The sequence below is a fragment of the Paramormyrops kingsleyae genome, chromosome 23 (genome assembly GCF_048594095.1).
Source record: "Paramormyrops kingsleyae isolate MSU_618 chromosome 23, PKINGS_0.4, whole genome shotgun sequence".
In the NCBI taxonomy this organism is placed as follows: Eukaryota; Metazoa; Chordata; class Actinopteri; order Osteoglossiformes; family Mormyridae; genus Paramormyrops; species Paramormyrops kingsleyae.
Window position 1 is genome coordinate 4131010 of NC_132819.1, and position 24085 is coordinate 4155094.

Sequence of the window (24085 nt, forward strand, 5' to 3'; positions counted from 1 at the left end):
CCGGACGGCTGCGGACCTGGAGCAGCATGGAGACGCCTAGCAGGGACCCTGCTGTCCTTACGCTCCAGGCACAGAGACCTTGAAAGAAAACTGCAGTGCAGCAGAAAGTCCCGCCCCGCCGTCAGATGCTTCATCTCAGATCAGACATTGATAGGCAGCCTCAGCCTGCTGTCATGTTTCGGGGGGGAGGGGGAGGATCAGGACCAAAAAAAAAAGCAGACAGCTGGGTGTTTTCAGAACGCTTTGGATGCTGGTTCTTTGCCCATAGCCCTCTATAAAATATCCAGAGGTACTGACAACCTCAAGATGTTTACAGATGTAGGGACCGCAGTAAAATTCAGTTCTTTTTTGGGTTATCGGGGAAAGATTAGACCAATAAAGCAGCATAAATGTGCCACATTCTTCCACATTTTCATCCCAGGGGAGTTTGAATTGTGTAAAATTTGGCTGGCTTTGTGTAGGGAAAAAAGTAAATAATAATAATATTGTCATAATATTTAAACCTAGCAAGGCGTGTAGGAAAGGACAACAGAAGTGAGGTGGCTCTTTGATTCGCGGAAAGCGAGAGGGTACTGAGATTGATAAAGACAAAAGACTGTGTTACTCATGTTAAATGAAAAGGTAGGTCAAGAATTCATCGCATTAATCGCCACTGTGGAAAAGCAGGTCACTGTTGATCTCGGTCAAACTGCACCAGTGACTGCCATCACTCCAAAGTGCAAAGTGATGCATTTTTTGGCCTTTTGAAAATCTCAGCTGAATTTAAGACATGATTTTTTTTATTTGTTTGCCTATCTATCTATCTATCTATCTATCTATCTATCTATCTATCTATCTATCCATCCATCCATCCATCCAAAGGTCAGCAGTGATCTGGGTCTCATCCACCTCTCAGCTTTTGTCGATGTTCTCCAGTAGCCAGCAGGGGGAGTGTCAAACACAGCTTGACCTTAATAGGACTAAAAGGAATTATTATGGAACTTTAGATAACCCGTCCATCCATTTAGTGAAACCGCACATCCTATTCAGGGTCGCAGGGGGGTCTGGAACCTACAGATAACCTTAATCTTAATAGTTAAAAGCATTTTAATAATAACATTACAAATAAAAGCAACATCATTGAATGAAGATATTTTTTTTATATATATAGTTGTAATACTTTTTTATGGTTTCTCAGTGTTTCATGAACAGGAAATCATAACCGAGATGCTGTTGGGCAGCTCCTACGAAGGACTCTGCTCTAGTAACCGGGGAAAGTGATTATTGACATACCACAGCACACAACAATGAAACGTGTCCTCTGCATTTAACCCATATGTGACATTGTGGCATAGCAGGGGGCAGTGCTTGGGTGTGGTACCTCACTGATCCAGGATTCAAACTAGCAATCTTTCCATTAAAAGTGCACATCCATAACCATTATGTCACCACTGTCACATGTTAGTACACTTTATAAGAATTACAAATGGAAATATCCGGGGATTAAAAATTTGATAAACATTGTGAGTTGTTCCACATAAAAAGTATCATCTGAATAAAGATTTGTAAAGGTTTATAATAACAAAGTTACAGAGAACAAAATAGTTTCCCCCAATAAGACTTCAGATTTAAAATATGGGATTACCCATTACAGATCAGTTCATGGTTTTAATTTGGACAGAAGCAAAGCCAAACAATACAATAGAAGGATTGTACCTGGTTTGAAAAGAATCTTCTCCGCAGGGCTTGTTGTGATTTATGAATGAAGTCTCACTTCTACAGCAGATATAAGTCTCTGAACATGTGTTCCCACCTCAGTTGACTGAAGTTGATGGGTTCATTACCAATAAGCCCTTGAGGTTCAAACTTAGAAGGTTTGCGGCAGCAACAGACACAAGTGCAAACATTGGAAAAAGAGGACAGCAGTTCAGACCTTAGTTAGATGGGGGAGGTGTTTCATCTCACTGGAACTTACTCACTAGGACAGTACGTACACCCTCCGCTAAAATAAAACGCAGATTTTAAATATTTATTCATAATTATCTTGTAAATGCCATGACGGAAAAATATAGTTAACGTCCAGTAAACCAAAAATTGTATCGTTGCGCATTTGGTGTTATTACTATGCTTTACCGCCAGGTGGTAGTATGGTGTTAAAATTGAGTCCTCGCTTCGCAGGGAAACTGCTCCAACTGAGCATCGCCATCTTGGCTCCACGCCGTAAAATTGTACACATTCCTATGCCGCTGTCAAAAGATTCATCGCATCAGTTTCCATATTATCGCCCGTGCACCTGCACAGTTGAACCATAAAGTTAATTCCGCTTGAACTTGGTAAAATTGGTAGAATATACCTATCTACAACGTTCAGCGGAGCATATATTAGTTGCATTATTGTGGAGGTTTATTGTAATTTCTAAGTAGCCCGTTATAAATTCAGCTACTTACAGAACATAAGAACAAACCAAGCATCATTATATGTATATTATTAGGCCTATCTAATAAAAAAAATATTTTTACCGCAGAAAAACATTTTGTTCCCTTCTTAAACGGACAATTAAACGCTTTAATAATAATTCTAATAGTGTCAAGATAACACCTTTCTCCTAATCTTTTTTTTTCTGTGGGCCTGTCTGCTACAGAATATGAAGTATATCTAGTAAGTAAAAATAATTTTACGTCAATCAGCAGCAACTTCGACACGAACAAACGCATATTTAGCATCTGCTTTACTATATACACGGTCCTTAAACACGATCAACCGGAATAACTGCATTCGTATCAGTAGAGGCGCATACGAAGCCATCCACGTTTGAAACGGAGAGGAAAAGAATGTGAGATAGGGAGCTCGTTATTGGCATCCTTACCACCCCCACCCCCCATATATATAGTGCCTGTCCGTGTGTCTGTGTGTGTGTGTGGGAAAGAGGGACTGAGAGTGAGTGTGCGTGCGAGTGCGTGTGTGACAGCAGTAAAGAGAGCCTTTTTGTACAGTACGCTTAAATTGAACGGCCATAGACTTTTAATGCTTCAAGTAGCGAGGGAACGAAACAAATACATTATATATACTGGGAAATACACACGCGCAGTCATAGACTCCCTCCTCTCTCTCTCTTTCTCTCCCTCTCTCTCCATCTCTCTCTCTCCCTCTCTCTCTCTCTCTTTCGTGTTTTTTCCACACACCTCTGCTCGTGTGATATATTTGTATATAGAATTTATATGCACAGGTGTAGCTATATATTTCTTTTTTTCCGCCGCAAATGGCTCTAAGCGGACGTGGATTGTAACATTCCGTTTTCCTTTAAATCACTGGAATATCTTTCAACGCCGCCTACATTTGTACATGATATAAATTATTTATTTATTTTTGCGCCCGGTTGAAGTGGTAATCTCTCTTTTTTACGCGCGGAGGTATTGCCGAGACCCGAAGACCACGTTCAATGCCTTTGGAACATGTCCTATGTTCCCTTTCAAGGTAAGAACTGATATATTTCACCACCGCATCTCCCTCCCTCCCTCTCTTTCTCTCTCCCTCTCGGTCTCTCTCTCCCTCTCTCTCTCCCTCTCTCTCTCTCACTCACTCTCTCTCTTCCTCACTCTCTCCTGCTCTAGAAATATGGGTGCAGCAAGCGGCATAGTGGGAAATGTGGTGAATTTATTTGTGGTGCGGTTCCAGTATGTCATTGTTCTGTACTATGTGCCAGTATATTTCTACATACCTGTGCTTCCGTAGTATCAGTACAGTAGGCTAGATCGTTGTGTGTCAGTTTGCTTCATTCATGCAAATAGTATGTCCATATACCTTTTTTTCCTCACAGACTGTGATGATGTTTATTGGAGTCTCTTATGAATCTGAAGGAATGCATGTTTATAGGTTAAATGATGAGAGCTCCTGCAGCTTCTGATGATCGAGATGGCTGTATGCGTGAGAGGTGGAGATTAGTTCCATATGAAAGATTTATCTTGCAAAGCACCAATTAAGTCCGTAGATCTAAATTAAAGTAAACACAGCGAAATCACCACTTTCTGAAGCCAATATTCAGATTTATTCTCAAAGTCCTCAGGAGTTGAACGATGCTGCAGCTGTGTAAACTAGAACTCGGGGTTACTTTAAAGTCATTTTCTCGGAATCACTTGCACAGTGACGATTAGTGCTACGAATTCTTGACCAGCCGTTTCATTAAGCATCAGTAACAGTCTTTTATATTTAACAATCTCAGAGCCCTCTTAAAAAAAAGTAGTATTACACCAAGCCGCAGCCTAACGTTAAGGACACACATAGGCTATACATTTCATGTAAGTAAGTCATCGTACTATCAAGGAATGTCATGCAATTGTCAACAAGATGTGAAGAAACTAAATTAAATGTAAGAAAGAACGTTTTCCTCTCATATCGACCTAAAGTCTGGAAATCCATTTCAGTCCATGGTCTCATTTGAATAATGTTTTTTTTTTTCGTAGGCTACTTTGCTTTTGTGATAGTAAAAATAACTTAGTGCGCCTCTTAAAGACTTTTATGTCATTCCATCCTGATTGGATGATATTTTGCCTTGCTCAAACGTCACCTTACTTCAGTCCTTATTAATGAGTACTTGGAGTGTGTGCGCGAGCCTGTCCGCCCGTGCGACAAAGTGGCGGCTGCAGCCGCTGCAGGGTCCTGAACGGGAACCGGTCCCTGTTGCTGTGTGTACGGCACGTTCACAAAAGACAAACCTCAACCCTGAGCAATGGCAGGAGGTAACTGACAGCGCTGGCGAAAATTAAACTCCACACGTGTCTTTTGGGTCGTAATATGTGTGATCAGCTGCAATTATGACGTCCTTGTAGTCTGAATATTTATGTGTAATGCACTCAAATAGATTAAAATAGAAGAGGCGGCATCCCCATTTGGGGGCCGTGATACTGATTAAAGTGCATATGGATTACATAGTGAAGTGCATCTTCTCAGAACTGTCAAAGTAATGCACCCTTTGTACAGTCAATTAAGCTACCATCGTTGAAGCCGATAAATTTAAAGGGAAAATAGTGTCCATTATTCCTGCACACCAACATTAGGAAAAGCATTAGGACATGGAACGATGCTGGCAAGTGCCCAAAATAAAGTACCACGAAGATGCGAATGGGTCATTTTCCCACGATGCAAGAGTGCAGTGCAGAAGTTAGTTTTAATTTGTTCTTCCATGCCTTTGTGTAGTGTTCAGAATTGCATCGGCAAGTTCTCAAATCTTTGATTGAGTCTTGATACTGAACAGCGGGATTTACTTTAAGCTTTTACTACATCCTAATGCATCCTGTTAAAGAAGCTTCAGGTCTTGCATTGTAAATCCATATTGGTTACTGGCACCATAATTGAGGTCAGTTACTGTTATGTTGTTAATATGGCAAAAAAAAAAAAAAATTATAATAACTAAAATAAGACATAATTAAATAGTAAACAGCAATTTAAATGGTGTTAAAAACAGGACAGATGACATTTTAAAATAAGCAACGAAACATTGTATTATGAACTTTGTACATTATGAATAGCAATTAAACCATTTAACTTTCAATCAAGAGTGTCGTTAACATTTATGTCTGGGATGTATCCCTCTGAAGCAGACATTAACTTGTTGCTAATTGAGACTCCATTTAATTTTTCATTTATGTGGGTTATTTTTAGGTAAATGTTTATACATCCCAAGCCAACCTTTAAGCAAGATGTCTTTACGTGTTAAGCCACATTAAGGCCACCTTGTCATGCGGTGTCACCGTGAAGCTAACTTCCTCATTTGTCACAGGAGGAACGTTTTTCTTGTTATTCACATCATCACTGCACATTGTTACTTGTTAATCACCACACACCAGTGCTGAAAATAAGACTTAGCCCATAATTTATTTATTTGCTTAAAGTTCTCTTGCACGTAACAACAAATGGTTTTCAGTAAATATATGAAATGCTTTCCAATCTGTTGTCATGGTAAAACACACACTCACACACACACACACACACATATGCTGAGCACTTGGCTGCTATCTTTCAGTCTCCTTGTGGCTTAGTGTGTCCAAACATTTGACTAGTACTGTTTGTTTGCACACACTCACATACACACACACACACACACACACACACACACACACACACACATTATATGGACAAAGGTATTGGAACATGCCTCTCAGTCATTGAATTTAGGTCTTTCATTCAGACCCATTGCCACAGCTGTATAAAATCAAGCACCTAGCCATGCAGTCAGGTTTCTTTCTTAGTGAAAGGATGGGTCCTTCTGAAGGGCTCAGTGAATTCAAGCATGGTGCTGTCATAGAATAAGTCAGTTCATGAAAGTTCTTTCCTGCTAGATATTCCACAGTCAACTGTAAGAGGTATTATTGCAAAGTGGAAGTGTTTAGGAAACAGACAGTGAGCCATGAAGTGTCAGACCATGTAAAATAACAGACGGGGTCACAGAGTGCTGAGGCGCATAGTGTGTGAAAGTCACCAAACGCTCCGTTGACTCAGTAACTGCAGAGTTCCAAACTTCCTCTGGCATTAACCACAGCACAAATACTGCTCTGGGAGCTTCATGGACCGGGCTTCCATGGCCGAGCAGCTGCCTGTAAGCCTCGCATCACCACAACGCCAACGGTCGGATGGAGTGGTGTAAAGCACACTGCCACTGGACTCTGGAGCAGTGGAAATGTGTTCTGTGGAGTGACAAATCACACGTCTCTGTGTGGCAGTCTAATGGATCAGTCTAGGTTTGGCGGATGCCAGGAGAACTTTACCTGCCTGATTGCATTGTGTCAACTGTGAAGTTTAGTGAAGGTGGGATAATGGCATGAGGTTGTTTTTCAGGGGTTGAGCTAGACCCCTTAGTTCCAGTCAGGAGAACACTTCATGCTTCATACCAAGTCATTTTGGACAATTCTCTACTTACAACTTAGTGAGAACGTTTTGGGGAAGGCCCTTTTCTGTTCTAGTTGTCCCAGTGCACAAAGCAAAGTCCATAAAAATATGGTTGGGTGAGTTTGGTATGGAAGAACTCGACTGGCCCACACAGAGCCCTGACCTCAACCCCATCAAACACCTTCGGGATGAACTAGAATGGAGATTGTGAACCAGGTCTTCATGTCCAACATCAGTGCCTGACTTCAGAAATGCTCTCCTGGATGAATGGGCAAAAATTCCCACAGACACTCTCCAGAACCTTCCCAGAAGAGTGGCAGCTATTATAGCTGTAAAGGAAGGACCACATCCATATTGATACCTATGGATTTAGAATGGAATGTCATAAACGTTCCTGTAGGAGTAATGGCCATTTGTCTGGTGCATGTGTGTGTGTGTATAGGCCTGTATATTATACTTGCACATATCAGAGGTAAAAAGCAATGAGTGTCAGCTTTAAATGTTATAATGAAATACAATGTAAAGAATGGAAGACTTGGAAATATCCATTTTACACTCTGCGGCTCCTTGCGATTATGTTTAATTGGATTGATTTGGGTTTCAATGTCATTCTGTTAGGTAAATTTACCTTCCAGAGTAGGTTTATGTGTCGAGGTACCGAGCAGATGGAGGTAATGCAGGGGATCAGAAACTGGACCCAAAAGAGTCCAGGGTCAGACCCCGAAAGGCGATCTGCCATTGAACCGCGTCAACCGTGTGCAAATGCTTTTAATAAATATGCAGTGCGTGAAATATATCAGATGCTGGATTGTGGTCACTGTGGTTATTTGTACCACGCTGAGCAAATGTGAACTGTAATGAAGTGTCTCTCTTCCGCTCATGTGCACACCGGCCTGGGCGGAGCTCCCCTGTGGGATACCTCAGCCAATCACAAACAGAGAGCACAGAACATGTAAATTTGTACTGTCAGTTATACATGAGGGACAGGTGTAACGAATCAGCATGAAGGATCCTAGTGACCGACGCCCCCTCTCCTGAGATAGCCACGCCCACTGCTTCTCACACCTGCGTTGAAATGTGTTTTGTGTTCTTTTTTCGCTTATGCTCACTCAGCGTCACATTTACAGCGAGTCACCTGTTTGCACTCAGCACTGGGAGGGAGACAAGCTGCAAAGTTCAGATAAAGCCGGCCTACCTCGCCCCCCCCTCCCCCACATTTCTGATGCATGTTTGATTCAGATAACCGTGTCAGTTTCACTAAATCCCAAAAACCCACTGAGGGATTAATAGCGCATTCTGAAAGCTGGGTTTGTGTCCAGCATGTTGTTGGGTCAAGTACCATTACAGGAGCTTTTTTTTCAGATACGTAACCTGATTCCCTTCAGTAAGGTGCTGTGCATGAGGATAAGCGTGTTACAGTTTTCGGTGTGTAGGCTGCCTGCCGCAAGAGCATTTGCTAAGCAACTGAATCGCTAAAATATGCACCAATGAGTGGAAAAAAATTAAAGCAGCAGTGAACCCATAACAGGAGACGTCTCAATGCCACCTTGAGATGCTCGATCGGTGTGGGCGCTGCTTCTCCTCTTCCTCGTGTTAGAAAACCGAATGTTGAAATCGGAGCTTTAGGGTGCATTTTCCTGAGCTGGCTGTGGGGGTAAAAATGCATCATTGGGATCATGGGGTGAAACCCGACACTGGGGTGACGCTGCTTAAGTAGGGGTACTGATCAGGAGGATGAAGGTCGGGGTGAGGTCAAGGCCGCTGCGGACTGGCGGGGCTCCGGAGGAGGCGACTCAGGGGCTGCTGGAAACCACAATCACCCCGGCAGCAAATTGGACCCTTCAAGGGTCTCTGGGGCTGCATCTGCGAGGCGTGTGAAATAGTCTCTCTTTGTGGGAATGACCTCTCGCGGTATATCCTCGTTTCTATCAAATACAGCTTCAGAATGAAGTCTATACGCTATATCTAAAACCTCGAAACAACCGGCACAGGACTGAAAATCGAGATTTAATGGAGGCTGTGCAATCGTTTGGAGAACTTTACAAAGGCTGCAGGCTGCGACAGGAAACCGCAGGCCCGGCTGCGGATGGCCGCCTGCCGCCTTTGCGGAGGAAGTGCAGCGGCCGAACATGCCGCCCAGGTGACGAGGATCCTGCCATTGGAAGCCCCAGCTTCATTCATCGGAGCTTCTGTTAGGTCTGTAGTCATGGTAGCCAAAGTGAGCCTTGAAGTGGCCCCCAGCTGCGGGGAGAACCCCCCCCCCCCCCGCCCCCCCTCGGCTTTCTATGCCTGGATGGATCTGCGACGTTTATGAAGCATTTACTCTGCCAGTCAAGTGCAGTGGAATAAACAGTCATTAGCTTGGGAGGCCTGTTCTGTGGCATAACCAGGACTCGGCTTGTCATGCGGCGCATGCAGATGCCTTTGGAAATATACCCCCCCCCCCTCAGTATCTTCCTAAATTGTTCAGTGTAATTTCACTTGTGTAAATTTTAATCTGCTGAACATATCAGGGCTACTCAACTGACTCTGGTTCGTAACGTAGTTTAACTGGACTGTGCAATCTCCCCCCGCCACCCCCCCCCCACCATCCGCCTTGAAATATATTTACAGCCCAGCCACTGGGCATAACCCAGAGTACATTGCCTCCCTGTGGGGTGCCCAGCCTGCTGGGACCTGTGACCGTCTGGCAAGGTCCTGTAGGTTACAGTCTTGCTGCTGCATCCCTCAGCATGCGGTCGCTGTGAGCACTTTGTGCGCCTTTAGTGCTGGAACATACAAGTTCAGCGTCTGCTAATGTTTTCACAGAAATGACACCTTCAACAACCTGGCTATTCTTGCCCCCTCTGCTGCTTCTGCTGCCGTTGAGGTCATTTCCTCCCAGTTCACCCCCTGCTATAGCAGCCATTTGGGACAGGGGTGCGATGCAAGGTTCACATGGCGGCCGTTGGTAACCGTGAAGAGCCTCTTGGGATACGGTGTGGAGATATCATGGGGGGGCCGACGCAGGTGGGACTGGCGTTCAGTGGGCAGGAAGCCGGCTTCGAGCACCCAATCACCCCCCCTTAGGTCAGCTGCCAGTGTGTGCGGCACAGATATCAGGTACATCTGGGGAAGCATATGGACGTTTCCAGAAGGCTAGTCCTGGAGCGATGACACTTTTCCCATGGTGTCGCACGATTAGTGTCACTAGTGCAGACGGGATCATGTGGGTCAGTCAGGTTGGTTTCTGCTCTCCTCACGTTCCACTTGTTCCTGTATCACGTACATTGAGGCAGGTGACCTGGGTGACCCCTCTCAGTGAGGCCTGCTGGCTTCTCAGTGACTGGGGAGGGGGTTGGTTGTTAGCGCCTGTTCCCAGTGAGCATCTGTGCCCCGTCAGAGCGCCGCTTCTCAGCCTGCGGAGGATCTGGCAGCGTGAACGATAGCCGCCATCGATCGGCTATCTGATTCCTACCCACACGGTCAAAGACGGAAAAAAGAGGAGAGGAAGCCGCAAGCTTGTGCGTGACTGGAGTGCAGGGACTGGCAACGTTTTATGTACAATCACAAGTTTAAGAAAAAAAATAATCATGTATAATAATAACGTAAGGGCAGACAGTATTCCTTGCCCTAAGCGGGAGATTTTGTCCGTCGGGAAAGTGAAACCTTACGAGTGCCTGATAGTGAGAGGCAGCCTTGTGCCACACAGTGAGCATCCTGCTGTTTGGCCTCTATATGTGGGACGCATTAAAATTGTAATTTGTTTGCTCAGCAGGGCTTCGGTTTTCTAGGCCGCTTGCAGTAAAGCGGCTCGCGTCTGAAGTGTCTTACTGGGGTTGAGCTGCGAGTCTCAACCCTGCGGCAAAAGAGCAGAATCCCGTCCGGGATTCATCAGCTCGGTCCGACCGCCTGGTTGCCCCAGACCAGAAACCGGAGCGTGTTTCCAAGCCGTTACAGAACCTGTGGGAATGTCGACCTGAATCATTTCTGGATTTGTTCCGGGATTCCAACCTTGGACATAAAAAGAGAGGTCTGTGGGTGTCAAAGACTGAAGGGCAAAGCAATATTTTTATTCTCTGGACAAAGATATTTTGCCGTCTTATTGTGCAGTTAATCATATATGCTGGTAAGAAGGACAAAAGACTTTTTAACTGCGATGGCATGAGTCAACAGACTGTTGAAAGTGAAACTCTGGGTAATCGCCGGTCTGTTTGGTGAATGATAAATTCGCAGCTTGTCACCCTAAGCGCTTCTGCCCTTTCCTGCCTGCTGCCCTCAGGTGACTTTCAGCTCCCTGCGTCTCGCCATCGTTCCCTTGGGCGATTAGGCGCCGCCCCTTTAAAACCTGATTCGCTCACCTCGTGTGGCAGACCCAGGTTACCATGACACCACTGGCACCGCCTTGTGGCCCCACCCATCCCGAAACGAGTTGAACTGTGACCAGAGCGCGAGCTGGGATTGCGCCCCCCCCCCCCCTCCCCAAATGCTGGCTTCCTGCCACTTGTTCCTGGCTGTGACCACAGCTGCTACAAGAAGACCCCACCCTGCCAATTTTTTTCTTTTTTTTGGGGGGGGGGGGAATGTTTGGAAGCTGTGGAGCTCTTGTTGTTGTTGCTTTGCAGAATAGCACGTTGCAGCTTGGGACGTCGGGGCACATTAAACCCCAGGAAGTCAGGCTGTCCTGCTCATCTCCCTGGGTTCCTCTCCTAGGCTGCTGTCATGGAGTACAGCATGTACTCAACTCTCCGGCGCAAATCCGTCGACCGCTTCCCTTGCAGGGACGGCACCCCCTTGTCCCACCCCCCCCGCCTCGATTCATCATGTCACTCGGCTCCGCAGATTGCCATCTACCCTCTGCCGTTTCTTTGCCGTTTTGATGGATTAAGCACATGGGTCTCGCTCATGGCAGAAAGAAATGCAGCGTCTGACACCAGACATACAAGAAAGCTCTACCTCCCGTTTGCGGCACCTGGCCTGGGGTTGGTCTGCCGGGGTCCAGACACTCTGCGAAGGTGCTGCCTGAGATAGCTTCATCAATAGAGCATCTGCAAGTGCTTAAAGCACCTGAGATCTCCATCCAAAGTGTCTACTGCAAGCTTGGCAATGGTGTTTAAGAATATGCTTAACACGTTATGGTTAATTATAACCTGGGTATGTTAAATGGCTGAAATGCAGTCAAGTGTTTAATATTCACTAGGAATAGGTTCTCTGGACACCCACAAAACACCAAAAAAGTACTTGAAGTGGGAGCAGTAATTCAGGAAATACAAAGCAGCAAATACTGATTTTTTTTTTGAATACTTGCATGCCTATAATTTGCCAGTGACTTTTTGGTGACATTGTATACTTATGTAAGCGCGCTGAACAGAATAATTCAAAATACAAGTGCGTGTGTGTGTGTGTGTGTATGTGCGTGTGTTTGTGTGTGTGTGTGTGTACACTGTATGCTAAACAACTCGCTGCAGTAGAGGTGAGGGCAGTTTTGACCCGATGATGGAGATTTGATGTCGTACAGCACAGATGATTAACGAGGATCTCAGTGATGGCTGAAGCAAATTTCACATGGTGTGTGGAATAGAATTAAGATTGAATGGATGTGACATCCTGCAAAGTCATGCAAAAGAACGAATGAGTGAACTAAATTTATGATTTTACGGCTGTGCATTTTGTGTAGAAGGGCCTTTGTACATGTGACCTTGTGTAACATCACCTTTTATCTGGGCCTTTGGTCTAAAAGCGTCTGTAGTGCAGGATGTATTACTGGTGACTTAGGTAAAGAAAGGCTCTGCTCGCAATGGACCTGGACTGTAAACACATGGACATGTGTCTGGAACGGGCAGCAGAGCCTTTCCCCATGACTTGCCAGATAGCCCAGGCCTGAGGTAGCCCCACCTCGCCCATAAGCACGAAGGCCCCCACTGGGTGCTCTGTCCCGTGCCAGCCAATGACAGCAGATCCCCCATCCGCTCCGCTGTGATGTCACGGCGTTCTACAGAGCTGGCCTCGTAACACCTCGCGAAACGACCAACGGCGAGTGCGACGCTAAGCGGCGAGCGGGAGAGAGTGATAACGATCGTGCTGATTGGACAGCATTTTTGTAAATGTTTGTTAAAAAAAAACCAAAACAAAAAAAAAACGACAGCATTTCGCGGCGGGTAGAGAATTCGGGATGGGAAGCAATGCCTTCCTTTTCACCCCAGGTACAAAAAGTGGAGACTCCATGACAGTTGTTGGAATTCTATCCGGAATGTGACATACCACAGAGACCAAGGGCTTCTAAATCCAGGTGGATGCGTCTCCCATGAGTCAGGTCACATTCGCTGGCGTGATGCAGCATTTGTTTCATTGATGATAATAACGCAAACACCGTACTTAGTGCCCTTTTTGTATTTATTACGTCTTACAACATATAATAGGTGTAAAAACACAATCTTGGACTTGCAAACAATATTATCATATTAACTTTAATTTAGAATCTTAACACAAGCAATGCTATCACACATAAGCCAGTTGTGAGAAGCAAACTAAACAAAGGTTATATAAGAAAGGGCTTTAGAGAGGACGGGCTATTTTTGGCTATAATCAAACGAGGCTGCTTTCCTGTTGTGTTCCCGGGGTGTCTCATGCTGTTCTCCCTCTTTGGATCCGAAGTTTCACTATTTAAAATCTCTCAGGGCATGGAGAGTGAGAAATGAATGTCTTTAAGCAGCGTGCTCGCCGGTTATTCCGCTCGAAACAATTTACAAGGCAGAAGTCCTTCAGACCAAGGCAGTGGGTGTTGGTTTGGCAGCATTCCTACATCGTCCATGGTTTGGAATGTTCTGGAGGGATTGCAGCTGGCTGCTGGGGGCTGGGGTTGCCCACCCGCCTCTTTTAGGGCATCTCGAACTGAGGATAGAAGATGAAGATGGGGTGGAGGTGGGTTACAATCATCTTCAGATGTTCTCAGAACTTCGGCTGTGTCGTTGTTCGGCGAGGAATACTTAGCTGTTGCCGTCAACATGGCAGGATCAGCGGGTGTATCTACCCAAGCATCAGGCATTACTGGGCGCCCTCAATAGTGACTTTATTTCCTGTATAGCGCCAGTCACACACTTAACAATTTTCCCTTTCAGTTTCCACCATATTTAATTCACTTTGCTATCTATAGCTGCCTTCTTGGTTCTCTACAATCTGCTTTTGTGTATAAGTTTAGAACGCTTCAGATTTCAGTAACGATGCTGAGACCGTTTCGGATTTATCTCCACGTGACAGATTCAGTAATTGATCAATGGATTTGACTGCGTTTCCAATGACAACAGACAGAGTCTAAAGAGACGAAAAGAACAGATGATTTGTGAGTACCCTGTGCATCTAATCTAACTTGCGCTGCATTTCTTAGTTTTGGCAGATCGATCCTTCAGATTAATCTCTAGACTGTATAAAATACTACTTGTTGAAGATCTTTTGTGAGACTCCCTGTGATTTTTTCTTGTCTGTTCCTGTTTTCCAAAGCAGCCTATAATTATACCTGAGCACTTAGATTCGTTTTTTTTTTTTTTTTGGTTAAAATTGCTTGCTGAAAGAGTTCAACAGCAGAGACTCTCCTTCAGTGTACACATCTGCATCCTAAACCGCTGCACCACCTGCTGGCCGTATTTGGACGCGCACAGGGTTTGTACTAAGTGGCAGAATTGGCATGCTGCTGGCCAGCGATTTGCTTCATACTAGCTGCATTAGATCACTGTAAGACGGACGCGGTTCTGCCAAGCTGGGGGCAGAGTGACGAGCTGTTTTGGAGCGAGCAGCTACATCGTTCTGACAGGGCTGGCTTATGTATTCGTCGCAGGACGTACCACGGTCGGCCATTTGAGAGCGTGGTCACAGAGTTCAAAGTGGTTCTTTTTATATGCTCGCCGTTGTGGGTGGTGCGATTTGCCAGGAGTTTTTGTACATTGAATGAAATACTGACGAGAGAATTCATGACAACATCTAATGGCAGAAAATGAGAATAGTGCTCTGCAGGTTATGTTAATGCGCAGTTTCTATCACTTCATTTTAATTTATGTTGTTTATTCCGCGATGGTCTGGGGTCCTCTGTAGGATGCAGCCTTTTCTCGATTCTCTGTTTCCTGGGGTCGGCCCTCTACCATAAACCTGATTCTCCAAAATTGAATGAAAATGTATGGATGGATGGTTGGATGACTGGTTGTATATATGGACGGATGGATGAATGGATGTATGGGTTATTATTCCTTGGTCAGCACTATTATTGATTGTTGTATTTTATGCACTGCAGTCTTGGCCCTGCCACAAGCAGCATGGGTCGTGTTACCAGCTAAAACTCAGCTGCTAACTGTTTTGTTTGGTGTCAATAACAGAGTTACAAACTCAAGACAGCAGCCTGTAACATTTCATGTATACTGAGTCACAAGAAGCCGTTTCACACGCCATTCTCAACCCATCTTCTCGCTTGTTTTCTCTTATCCTTTTTTTCCTCTTTTCACGAGGCAGTATGAAGCGAGTGCTGTTATTTTTTATTTTTTTATTTTTTGCCTGAATTTTCTTCAACCAGTCAAATTCCCCCTGGAGAGTAGATGCAATTCAAGGATGCCGTCGTCTTTGAATTCATTTCAGATTGCTGTTATGTAAGCGCCGTGCCTCGCAGTTGGGTCTCCATGTCCTCAGCTGGATCCAGACAGAACTCAGAGGTGCCAGTGGAACTGTTACTTCGATTTCTTGACTCGTGTCGCTCTCTGCGGCCACGCGCCGCGCCGGCTCTCTTCTGAGGAAAAGCCACAGAAATAGCCCCCATCAAGGGCAAAGTGGCACCGTCTGCCCACAATGACACACATTCTCTGCCTTGGTCAGTATTTCACTCTTTCTCCCCTCATGTGGGTATAGCGTAATTCTCCCGACTACACGCCTTCCGCAGGCCATGGTCAGCTGAAGCTGAAGCTGAGTGCTTCCCTAACGCAGCTTTGAGTTTCTTTCGCCCTGCTTTTCATTTCTTTTTCTCAATAAGAAGATTCCTTTACATTCTTAGCCCAAGGCATCGGTACGAGCTCAGTGAGGTGAGGTGTGTGTCCTTAGCGTAATGAAACAATGACACAGTTCTCTGTCTATCTCTGGATTTAGGACGGCTGAGTATAATTATCCTTCATCTCTTGGGGCCAAAACCCAACCACACATACTTAATAGAGCATGCACACACAACCACACACACACGCACACACCAAATGCACATTGACGTAGCCATCCACTAATGAAACACTGATATAAATTTTGAAATATCTGTCACACTGTGGCGATAAAAGAGCCAAAAATCAGGAATAGCAAATACAAAACACATTATATATAGCTATATATATATGTGTGTGTGTGTGTGTGTATATATATAATGGCCCACCTCCTATTAAAATAAATTTATTATAAACTAAAATCTGCTGTTAAGAAGCATTTGGCTATGGGAGTATTTATGTGATTTTTGTTAATTAAGTATATAAGAAATACATATCATTTGTAAACAGACAAATAGGTCTGAAACCTAATTACTGTATAGGCAGATGGCACTTAATTATACTGTCAGGAGTCACATATTATAATAATTTATTTGACACAAGCTTTTATCAAGAGAAACCGTGAGGCAAACAGCATTGGGGAATTCTCAAAAATCAGGGAGGAAGCGCAGAGCTGGACAAGTGTAGCAACACATATATTTTAAGTTAATAAAAGTAATTGAGTGTCAAATTACTTGGAGGAGTTTTAGAACTGGGTCATTTCTTTCCTAATTTAAGCATCAGAGTATTTATCCAGCTCGTGGCAGAAATCGTACATTACCAGGCAACGTCAAAAAGATATTTCAGAAGGAGGCTTTAATTTATTCGCCGGCACATAAATATGTGAATGTATGGCTGGAGCTACTGCTGCTCTCACCTGGAAGATGGATGGATCTGACAGATAAATGTCTCAAGACCTTCCACCCTGCACCTCCGAAAAGAAAAAAGACGAGCAAACACACAGACGAGCTAAAAACAGCTGAGGCGGTGTGACTGAAAGTGTGGCCGCATAATCAGAACTGGAGGTGTTCTGGAATGATGCTTTTTTTCTTTTCTGATGAACAGGCAAAGGGCGCTGAGACATGTGCATATGCGTGCTGTTCTAATCAGACATGACTGTAATTTGGCACCAGACACTGAGGTCTGGCAGCAGAGCCCCATAGATGGGCTGGCTGGAAGACAGAGAGCAAAGGGGGAGAGAGGGGAAGGGAAAGGCAGCCTTTGCCGGTGCTAATCGAGGACTCTGACCGCGGCTGGCCGTCCACGTCCGCCGCCGCGCTGCTGTTCCCTCCCCGAGAGTCCGCCTTCCCTGAATGTTACCTGACTGGATTTAGGAAAGAAAGGGAAACGGAGATGGTGGCATGAGAGGAAGAGAGAGAGAGCGAGAGGTTGGGAGGGAGAGAGTGGTGGCACAGGCTATAGGAGGGGGCTGAAAGACAGATGGGTTGAGAAAAAGGGGGAGAGGGGGGGGCATGTATGGAGCAGTGAGGCCATCAGTGACTTGGCGGTAAAGTTCAGTCTTCATTGTGCAGTGTGTGTGCAGTGTGTGTGCAGTGTGTGTGCAGTGTCGTGCAGCTCTGCGTGCGACTGCGTCGTTCTAAAGTCTTACATTCAAAGTCTCCACTAAAGCTCTAATCCCAGTGTCCTGCCGCCCCAAGTTCCACGAGCTACTAATCCCCGCGGCCGGCGAGGCCTGCCCCGCAGTTACCCTGCTGTCTTTTTGGCTTTGCCGCGTCCTCTGTTTTGCTGACCGTCATGCAGACATGCAAGGAAAGGAGAGAGAGAGAGAGAGAGAGAGAGAGAGAGAGAGAGAGACGCCAAAAAACAAGACAGTATTTCATATGTGGCTGGGTTGCTATGGGAACAGAATATGGGCACCTTTTCCAAAAAAGTGTCCTCCTTCCCTGTATACCTCCTTCGTCCCCCATCTCTCTCTCTCTCTCTCTCTCACTCACTCTCCCCTCTTCTGACTTGTTATAATTGCTTAATCCTCTTTGCTTCCCTCACTTTCCCTGGAAGTCCAGCTCTACTCCTCTTTTCTTCTCTCCCACACTCCCCCGTTTCAGCATTTCCTCCTTCCATGTGTTGTCAGTCCCCAGCTCCCTTCCTTTCTCCCACTCCCCTTCTTCCTCCATCCCTCTCCTGCTCTGTCCATCCTCTCCCCAGTCTTTCCTCTCTGATCATCAGCCTTTTTAACACTCACATCTATTCTATTCTTTTCTGAGTCACCATGGCAACGGGCTGGGGGCGTGAAATAGCAAAAGAGTGAGCGAGAGTGGGTGTTTCGGAAGTGACATCTCTTGGGCAGTAACCTTGTTTCCTGTGCTTTACATTTAAAAAGTGTAGCAACAGTGACGCCATGTGGAAAGAGGGTATTGACACAAACAACGAGGTTTAGTTGGGCAAACTTATTTAGGGGAACCTGGGGGTTTCAATGCCAAAATATTAATCGTTTATTTAAATATCATTTTAAATACATATACCGAGATATTTCAAAAGGTGTGTCTTGGAGGTATGCCTAATCAAAACTTAAAGCTTTAATTGTAAATGTTTTTTAAAATCCAGGAAACAAAACTGTAAGATATCAACAAAACACTTTTCTTAGTGTTTATTGTCTTACCTGAATTAAACTAGATATTTAATATGATAACTGTTCAGCAGTATCAAGGTTGTAGTTTTTTACAGCCCTTATGCCTGGTTTCTGCTCAGAAAATGCTTTGATTAAGCTATAAGTGCCATAGGAAGGTCAGCCTTGGGATTATAATCAAATTCCTTTATCTGTTTTCCCCCAACCTTCACCCCCTGCAATGGTTCTGCTTCAGCTGCAAAGTTTCACAATGAAAACTTTTCACCAACAATCTGTGTCACTTTATTTATAACCCTCATTGGAGGCCTGAGAGGGACATGAGCGCCGTTTCACAAATCTGCTGTCTGGGACATTACTAGGACATTTGGCGATGCTCGTTGGTCATTGCAGATAGAGAATAACGCCTTCGCAAGCCAACGCCATTCACATTGTTTAGTGCCTCCAGGAAGAAGTTCATTAAACAAAATGCACATGTCAGGCACCCAGTACATTGTTTTAAATGAATTTGAAAAATGTGATTCGAAATAAATTTGTTCAGGTTGCTTGTGTATTGCTAGGAACTGGAGCACTGACCAGAATGTCATAAAACTGTAGAGCATTTGCTTGTTAATGAATCAGGAATTTTGGGCAAAAGCCAGTATTAGCCAACTGTCCCCTTTTGTAGGAACAAATACATTTATTATTCATGAACTGATCAAACTCTCACTTTTCTATAAAAGTGTAATGAACCAAAAACAGTACCTTGGTGTCCAAAGACTGACGTCTCTCATTTTCCTGAAGCTGTGAAACACTGAGAGCAGCACTGGGCAGTTATATACGGCTGATTGCAATGTAACATAACACGCATGTAACATATAACACGCATGCAACATATAACAGACATGTAACAAATAATATTTAGGTAGATTTGGTCTAGACCACTAATATACAGTCAGTTTTGAGGACTAACTAGTTGCTTGTAACAGTGTGCTTCTTTGCCGTACAGACATGTTTTTTTAGCATATTTCCAGTCTACAGGAGTTAGCAGAGTCACTGGGACTTTTCAGCATTACTGTGCAGTTTAAAACAGTTATTAGAAATCAAAAAATAATAAGCTACATTACTTTGATGAAGCAATTAAAATAGTTCATTACTTATTAGGGTAGCTAGTAAACTGTAACCAATTACATTTTAAAAGTAATCTTCCCAACTCTGTAAACAATATTAAGCAGTTGCCTTATTGAAAGCAATTTCCCTTTGAAGTCATTTATACCGCTGAAGACCTTCATGGTCACCACAGCTTTATTCTCCTCTTCTCCGCATGTGCTGCCATTAAAATACTCTGCATTCCACTTTACCAGCTAATTTCCCAAGAAGGCATCTAACCAAGATCATGCCAATCACATCTAGAAGAGGTGAAGCAGACAATGAGACTGACCAAAGGAATTAGCCAGAGTTAGAACTTTTGCTGCTTCTAAAACGTGGATTGTCACAGTTGGCATCAGGAGATAGTGGCCAGTCATCCAACAAGCTGAGTTATGATCAGTGACGAATAGCCATAAATGGTCAACTTTGACACCGACCATGGATGCAGGAGGTTATGAATCCTGTGACTGTCAAGGTGCAGTTAGCTGTCCCCCTATAAAAAAAGAACCTTCTCCGCAAACAAAACATGTTGCAAAATAGCCACAGTCCGCAGCATTTTTATGGACCACCTGCCTTAAGAGCAACAGCTGAAGCTTTTAATTCATTCACCTAATGTGAATTGTCACCTCATTGGCGCAGGACATCTTCAGCTGGTTTGGCTATTTATCCTTCAGGGTTTCTTTTGCAGCATAAAATAAAGTATTATGGTCAATACTGATTCAGCATGTGCTCCAGTTTGATGACACTGTGAGACTTTTGGTTACTTGATAACTGAATAGTCATTAGTATGTGTATCTGTGTGTGTGTGTGTGTGTGTGTGTGTGGGGGGGGGGGGTCATGTATATATTACATTGTGGGGACCAAATCCCTCCAGAGTGTGATAAAAACCTGTTATTTTGATGTATAGGCGACCATTTTTTCAGTCCCTTAAGGAGAAACTTGATTTTATAAAAATCTGTGACTGCAATCAATAAACAAAAAATGCCAGATGTCTTGTATTTTGTTTGGTTACTTATGGTCAATGTTAGGGCTGGGTAGTAGTTAAGGTCGTCATTGTCGGGATTAGAGTTTTGCCCATAGAAATTAATGGATGGTCCCCACACAGGTATGAATACAAATGTGTGTATGTGTATGTGTGTGTGTGTGTGTCTGTATGAGTACATTATTATCCATGCTGAGATAGGCTTTGGTGGAAAAAGCTCCAAATCACCACGATATACACTGAATAAGCAATAATTGAAAACGCATGGAAAGATCATCGAGGCTTAACCATTTTTGCTGTTATAGGTAAACATATTATTCAATATACATGGAGTGGATTAGTGGGCGGCACTGGGAGGTTGGGCTTTGATGACGGGCCTGGAACTGTGTATGTGAAACATACATGCTCTCCCCACATTTGTGTGGGTTAACTTCGGACATTCCACTTTCCAAAAATTCCAAAAACATGCAGTTAAGTTGACATAGCGCCTCCGTGTTGGTTTGTGAACGGTACCCAACGCCATATAAATGACAGTTACAAACAGAAATGATGTATTTCATATATATGCCTGCTGTATGTAGTGAGAATCACGTAATTGGTCCTAAGTTTCCCTGGGACGAGCTTGTCTAGACTCATGAAGTGCTCAGTACTTATCAGGGCGTAGATGTGGGCTAAATGCCGTGTGCATCTCTGAGCTTCCTGACTCCCGCTTGCCTGCTGGTGCCCTGGAGCTGAGTCAGCGCAGTGGGATCATGCCTGAACTGCACTGCATCTCCATGCAAGACACACACGCTCAGCTCTGGGGTCCTGCCAAGATCACTTGCCCTTACTCACACCCAGCAGTGCAGTTTCCTTTGTCAAAGCCTGGCTTCCTGAAATCCTGACATGGCATGTTACATCCAGGCCTTCTTAGCAACCAGTGGCAGCCACCTCTGATGACGGAACATATCTCGCCTCATATCGATGCCGTCGTCCGCGTTCCGGCGGCGGCTCAGCAGTCGAGTCTGCGCTCTCCGTGGTGCTGAAGTGCATGATTGTGCCATGCAGCGTTCTTCCTGCTAAGTATGCACATGTACCAGATACTCCAGGATGTGCTGCGTCGCACTGCGGCCGTTAGATGCGAATAGCATTCATCGTCATTTCACATGTGCTGCACAAAATTTACAGCCCTCTGCTCCAGTTTCTCCCAGTCTCACTCATTTATTGATTTAAGTTCAGTGCGTAGCACGTTGGATTGGCAATTAGACTGAGCAGTTATTGTTTCTGGTGTATATTTTTGTGCATTTATGTTTACTGCTTCAACGATTGTCTTTGACATATGGCAAAATTATCTTTCTCACTTAATATAGGATTCAGAACTTTTGAATATTTATTTTCCTTTTGCATGTGCATATTATAAGTTGCTCAGTGAATTATGCACAAAACGTTTCATTTTTGACTACTTTCCTGTGAATCGTATTGAGTTCTTATTGTAACAAAATTCCCTCCTTCCTTCCTGCTCCCTTTCTCAGATGCGAGGTATGCCATCCCCCCCTCCTATCGGGCTCACCCCCCCGCCCATACCCCCTCCTACGACCGGCCTGGATGGAACCCACGCCTCAGTATGATGCCTGGGAATCAGCTCTATATGTTGGAGCAGGAGGAGGCTCGTCTGTCAGAGGTACATAGCCGCTGTCACGTGTTGTTACAAGGTTACCAATTGCATTATGACTTAACAACAAGGTTGGCAACATTTAACAAAGGGAAGGAGCTTAGGACTGACTGTCTGTTCACCTGAATGTTTGTTGCTCCTGTGTTAACAACTGAGGGTTGCGGGGAACTCTGACAAAATTGGAAATGCCAATTTCCCCTAGAAAATTTGCACTAAAAACCATATGTTTCTAAAAAGTCACGTCCACTCTACAAATACTTTGGAATATGATCAATACTACCTCTAATATCAATACCCTAAGTGTAGTTATATATACCTTTTAAGGTTCCAAAATGGACTCTGAGGAACATTTTTCTACCATTGGGGATACAGTAATGTTGTTTGTACCTTGGGGATGTTCCTCAGAGTCCATTTCTTAAATTAGACTAAAAGGTTTGTTGACCTACAGCTAGGGTACAATTGGCAGACCCTTGATGGTACAGCCCCAGTGACAGGCAAAGGTACAAACTGGTACTCTTTTTTCTGACAGTGTGTGAGATAGATTTAATGACTTGTGAAAAGATGTACAACATATAGTGGCTCAAACTTGTTGTTTAGTACAACATTGTGGGTGAGAAAAAGAGATATTGCCATTATTTTTGTATATTTAAATGCATTGAAATATTTGTAAAAATTAATTGTATACACAATTGCCTTTCACCACGTTGATTGGGAATATATTTTAGATTTGCTCCCCTTCTGGGTAGTTTTTTTTAGTGGTCCTCCATTCCCTCTGCATTTCATGCACACTTTAATCACAACTTAAAACATACTCCGGCAAATAAAAGGAGTCTGACTGATGTTAGGTGCCGGAGGAGTTGAGTTTGCAAACGCCTTCTTCAGACATCAGCACATTTCTCACGGAGTCCACCTCACGTTCTCCTCAAGAGGCACACGAACCACTCACTGCCTCGCCGCCGATATTCCCGGCCGCGGAACATCGCACCCGCTCCTTTAATCTTTGAGAAACATGTGAGCGTGATAAGTCACACACATCTGTGTTTGAAGAGACACAACAGAGCAGGGGCCGGTAAGGGGTGCTTGGCGTATTCAAAGAGTGACGAGAAACGTTACCTGTTTATCGCCGGAGGCATGCCTGCTGACATATCATTTATATATACAGGCTAAAGGATGTGACAAATCAGATCTTAATATGCGTAGGTGTTCAAATGAACCCACTCTGACTTAGTTAAACACTGAACTTTTACCATGTTGCGAAACTGCGAATATAGCTTAAGTGTATTATTGCATAACTGGCTAGGGCTGACCTAGGCTGTAGTGCGGGGGCCCCAGATTTTTAATTTTTTTTTGGGTTGTAACATTTTGTGCTCCAGTTAGGGCCCCAGCAATGACTTTAGCCCAGGGCCCCCCCTACATTTGGCTCCGATTACAGTGCAGTTATTTCTTTATGGACGCAAAACTAAAACTAAATTGAGAACTAATTTGAGTAACTTTCAAAATGTACCTGCATTAGATGATGGTGTTCAGAGGCATAGGCAAGGCAGGTGATTGCCCTCGAGCTGGGCCGATTACGTAATACATTGAAATGACAAATCTGCTTTATCTGTGTATTCTGTTTTTCACAGTAAAGTGAAAATTAAGGAATTGTGTTTATTAAATTGTCTTTGTTTATCTAATTACTTTCGACTTCATGGTAAAATAACGGTCATAAATTTCACCTCGTTGGGTGGGGTACTTTGGAGGGAGTTTTTTGCTTAGGGCCCCCAGTGTCCCCAGAATAGCCTCTGATGACATTAGCTTCAATATGCAAATCATAAAGTACATACATACGTAGGATTATATAGTACGGTCTTGTATAG

General features: G+C 44.2%; 1 protein-coding gene across 9 annotated transcripts in view; it reads left to right on the plus strand.

Annotated features, from left to right (window-relative positions):
* Window positions 1-2945: 2945 nt before the first annotated feature.
* LOC111853501 (ras/Rap GTPase-activating protein SynGAP-like) overlaps window positions 2946-24085 on the plus strand; it is a 90483-nt gene continuing 69343 nt past the window's right edge. For 7 of the 9 annotated variants that reach the window (XR_002840466.2, XM_023830448.2, XM_023830453.2 and 4 more), the window contains exons 1-2: window positions 2946-3453; window positions 22087-22235. Coding sequence is in view for 8 of the 9 variants with exons in the window: in XM_023830448.2 (XP_023686216.2) it covers window positions 3432-3453; window positions 22087-22235 (171 nt within the window). In the remaining variant the exon portion in view is untranslated. Of the gene's footprint in view, window positions 3454-14045; window positions 14180-22086; window positions 22236-24085 lie in introns of those variants that run through there. The other 2 variants (XM_023830450.2, XM_023830449.2) reach the window with 2 other exon arrangements.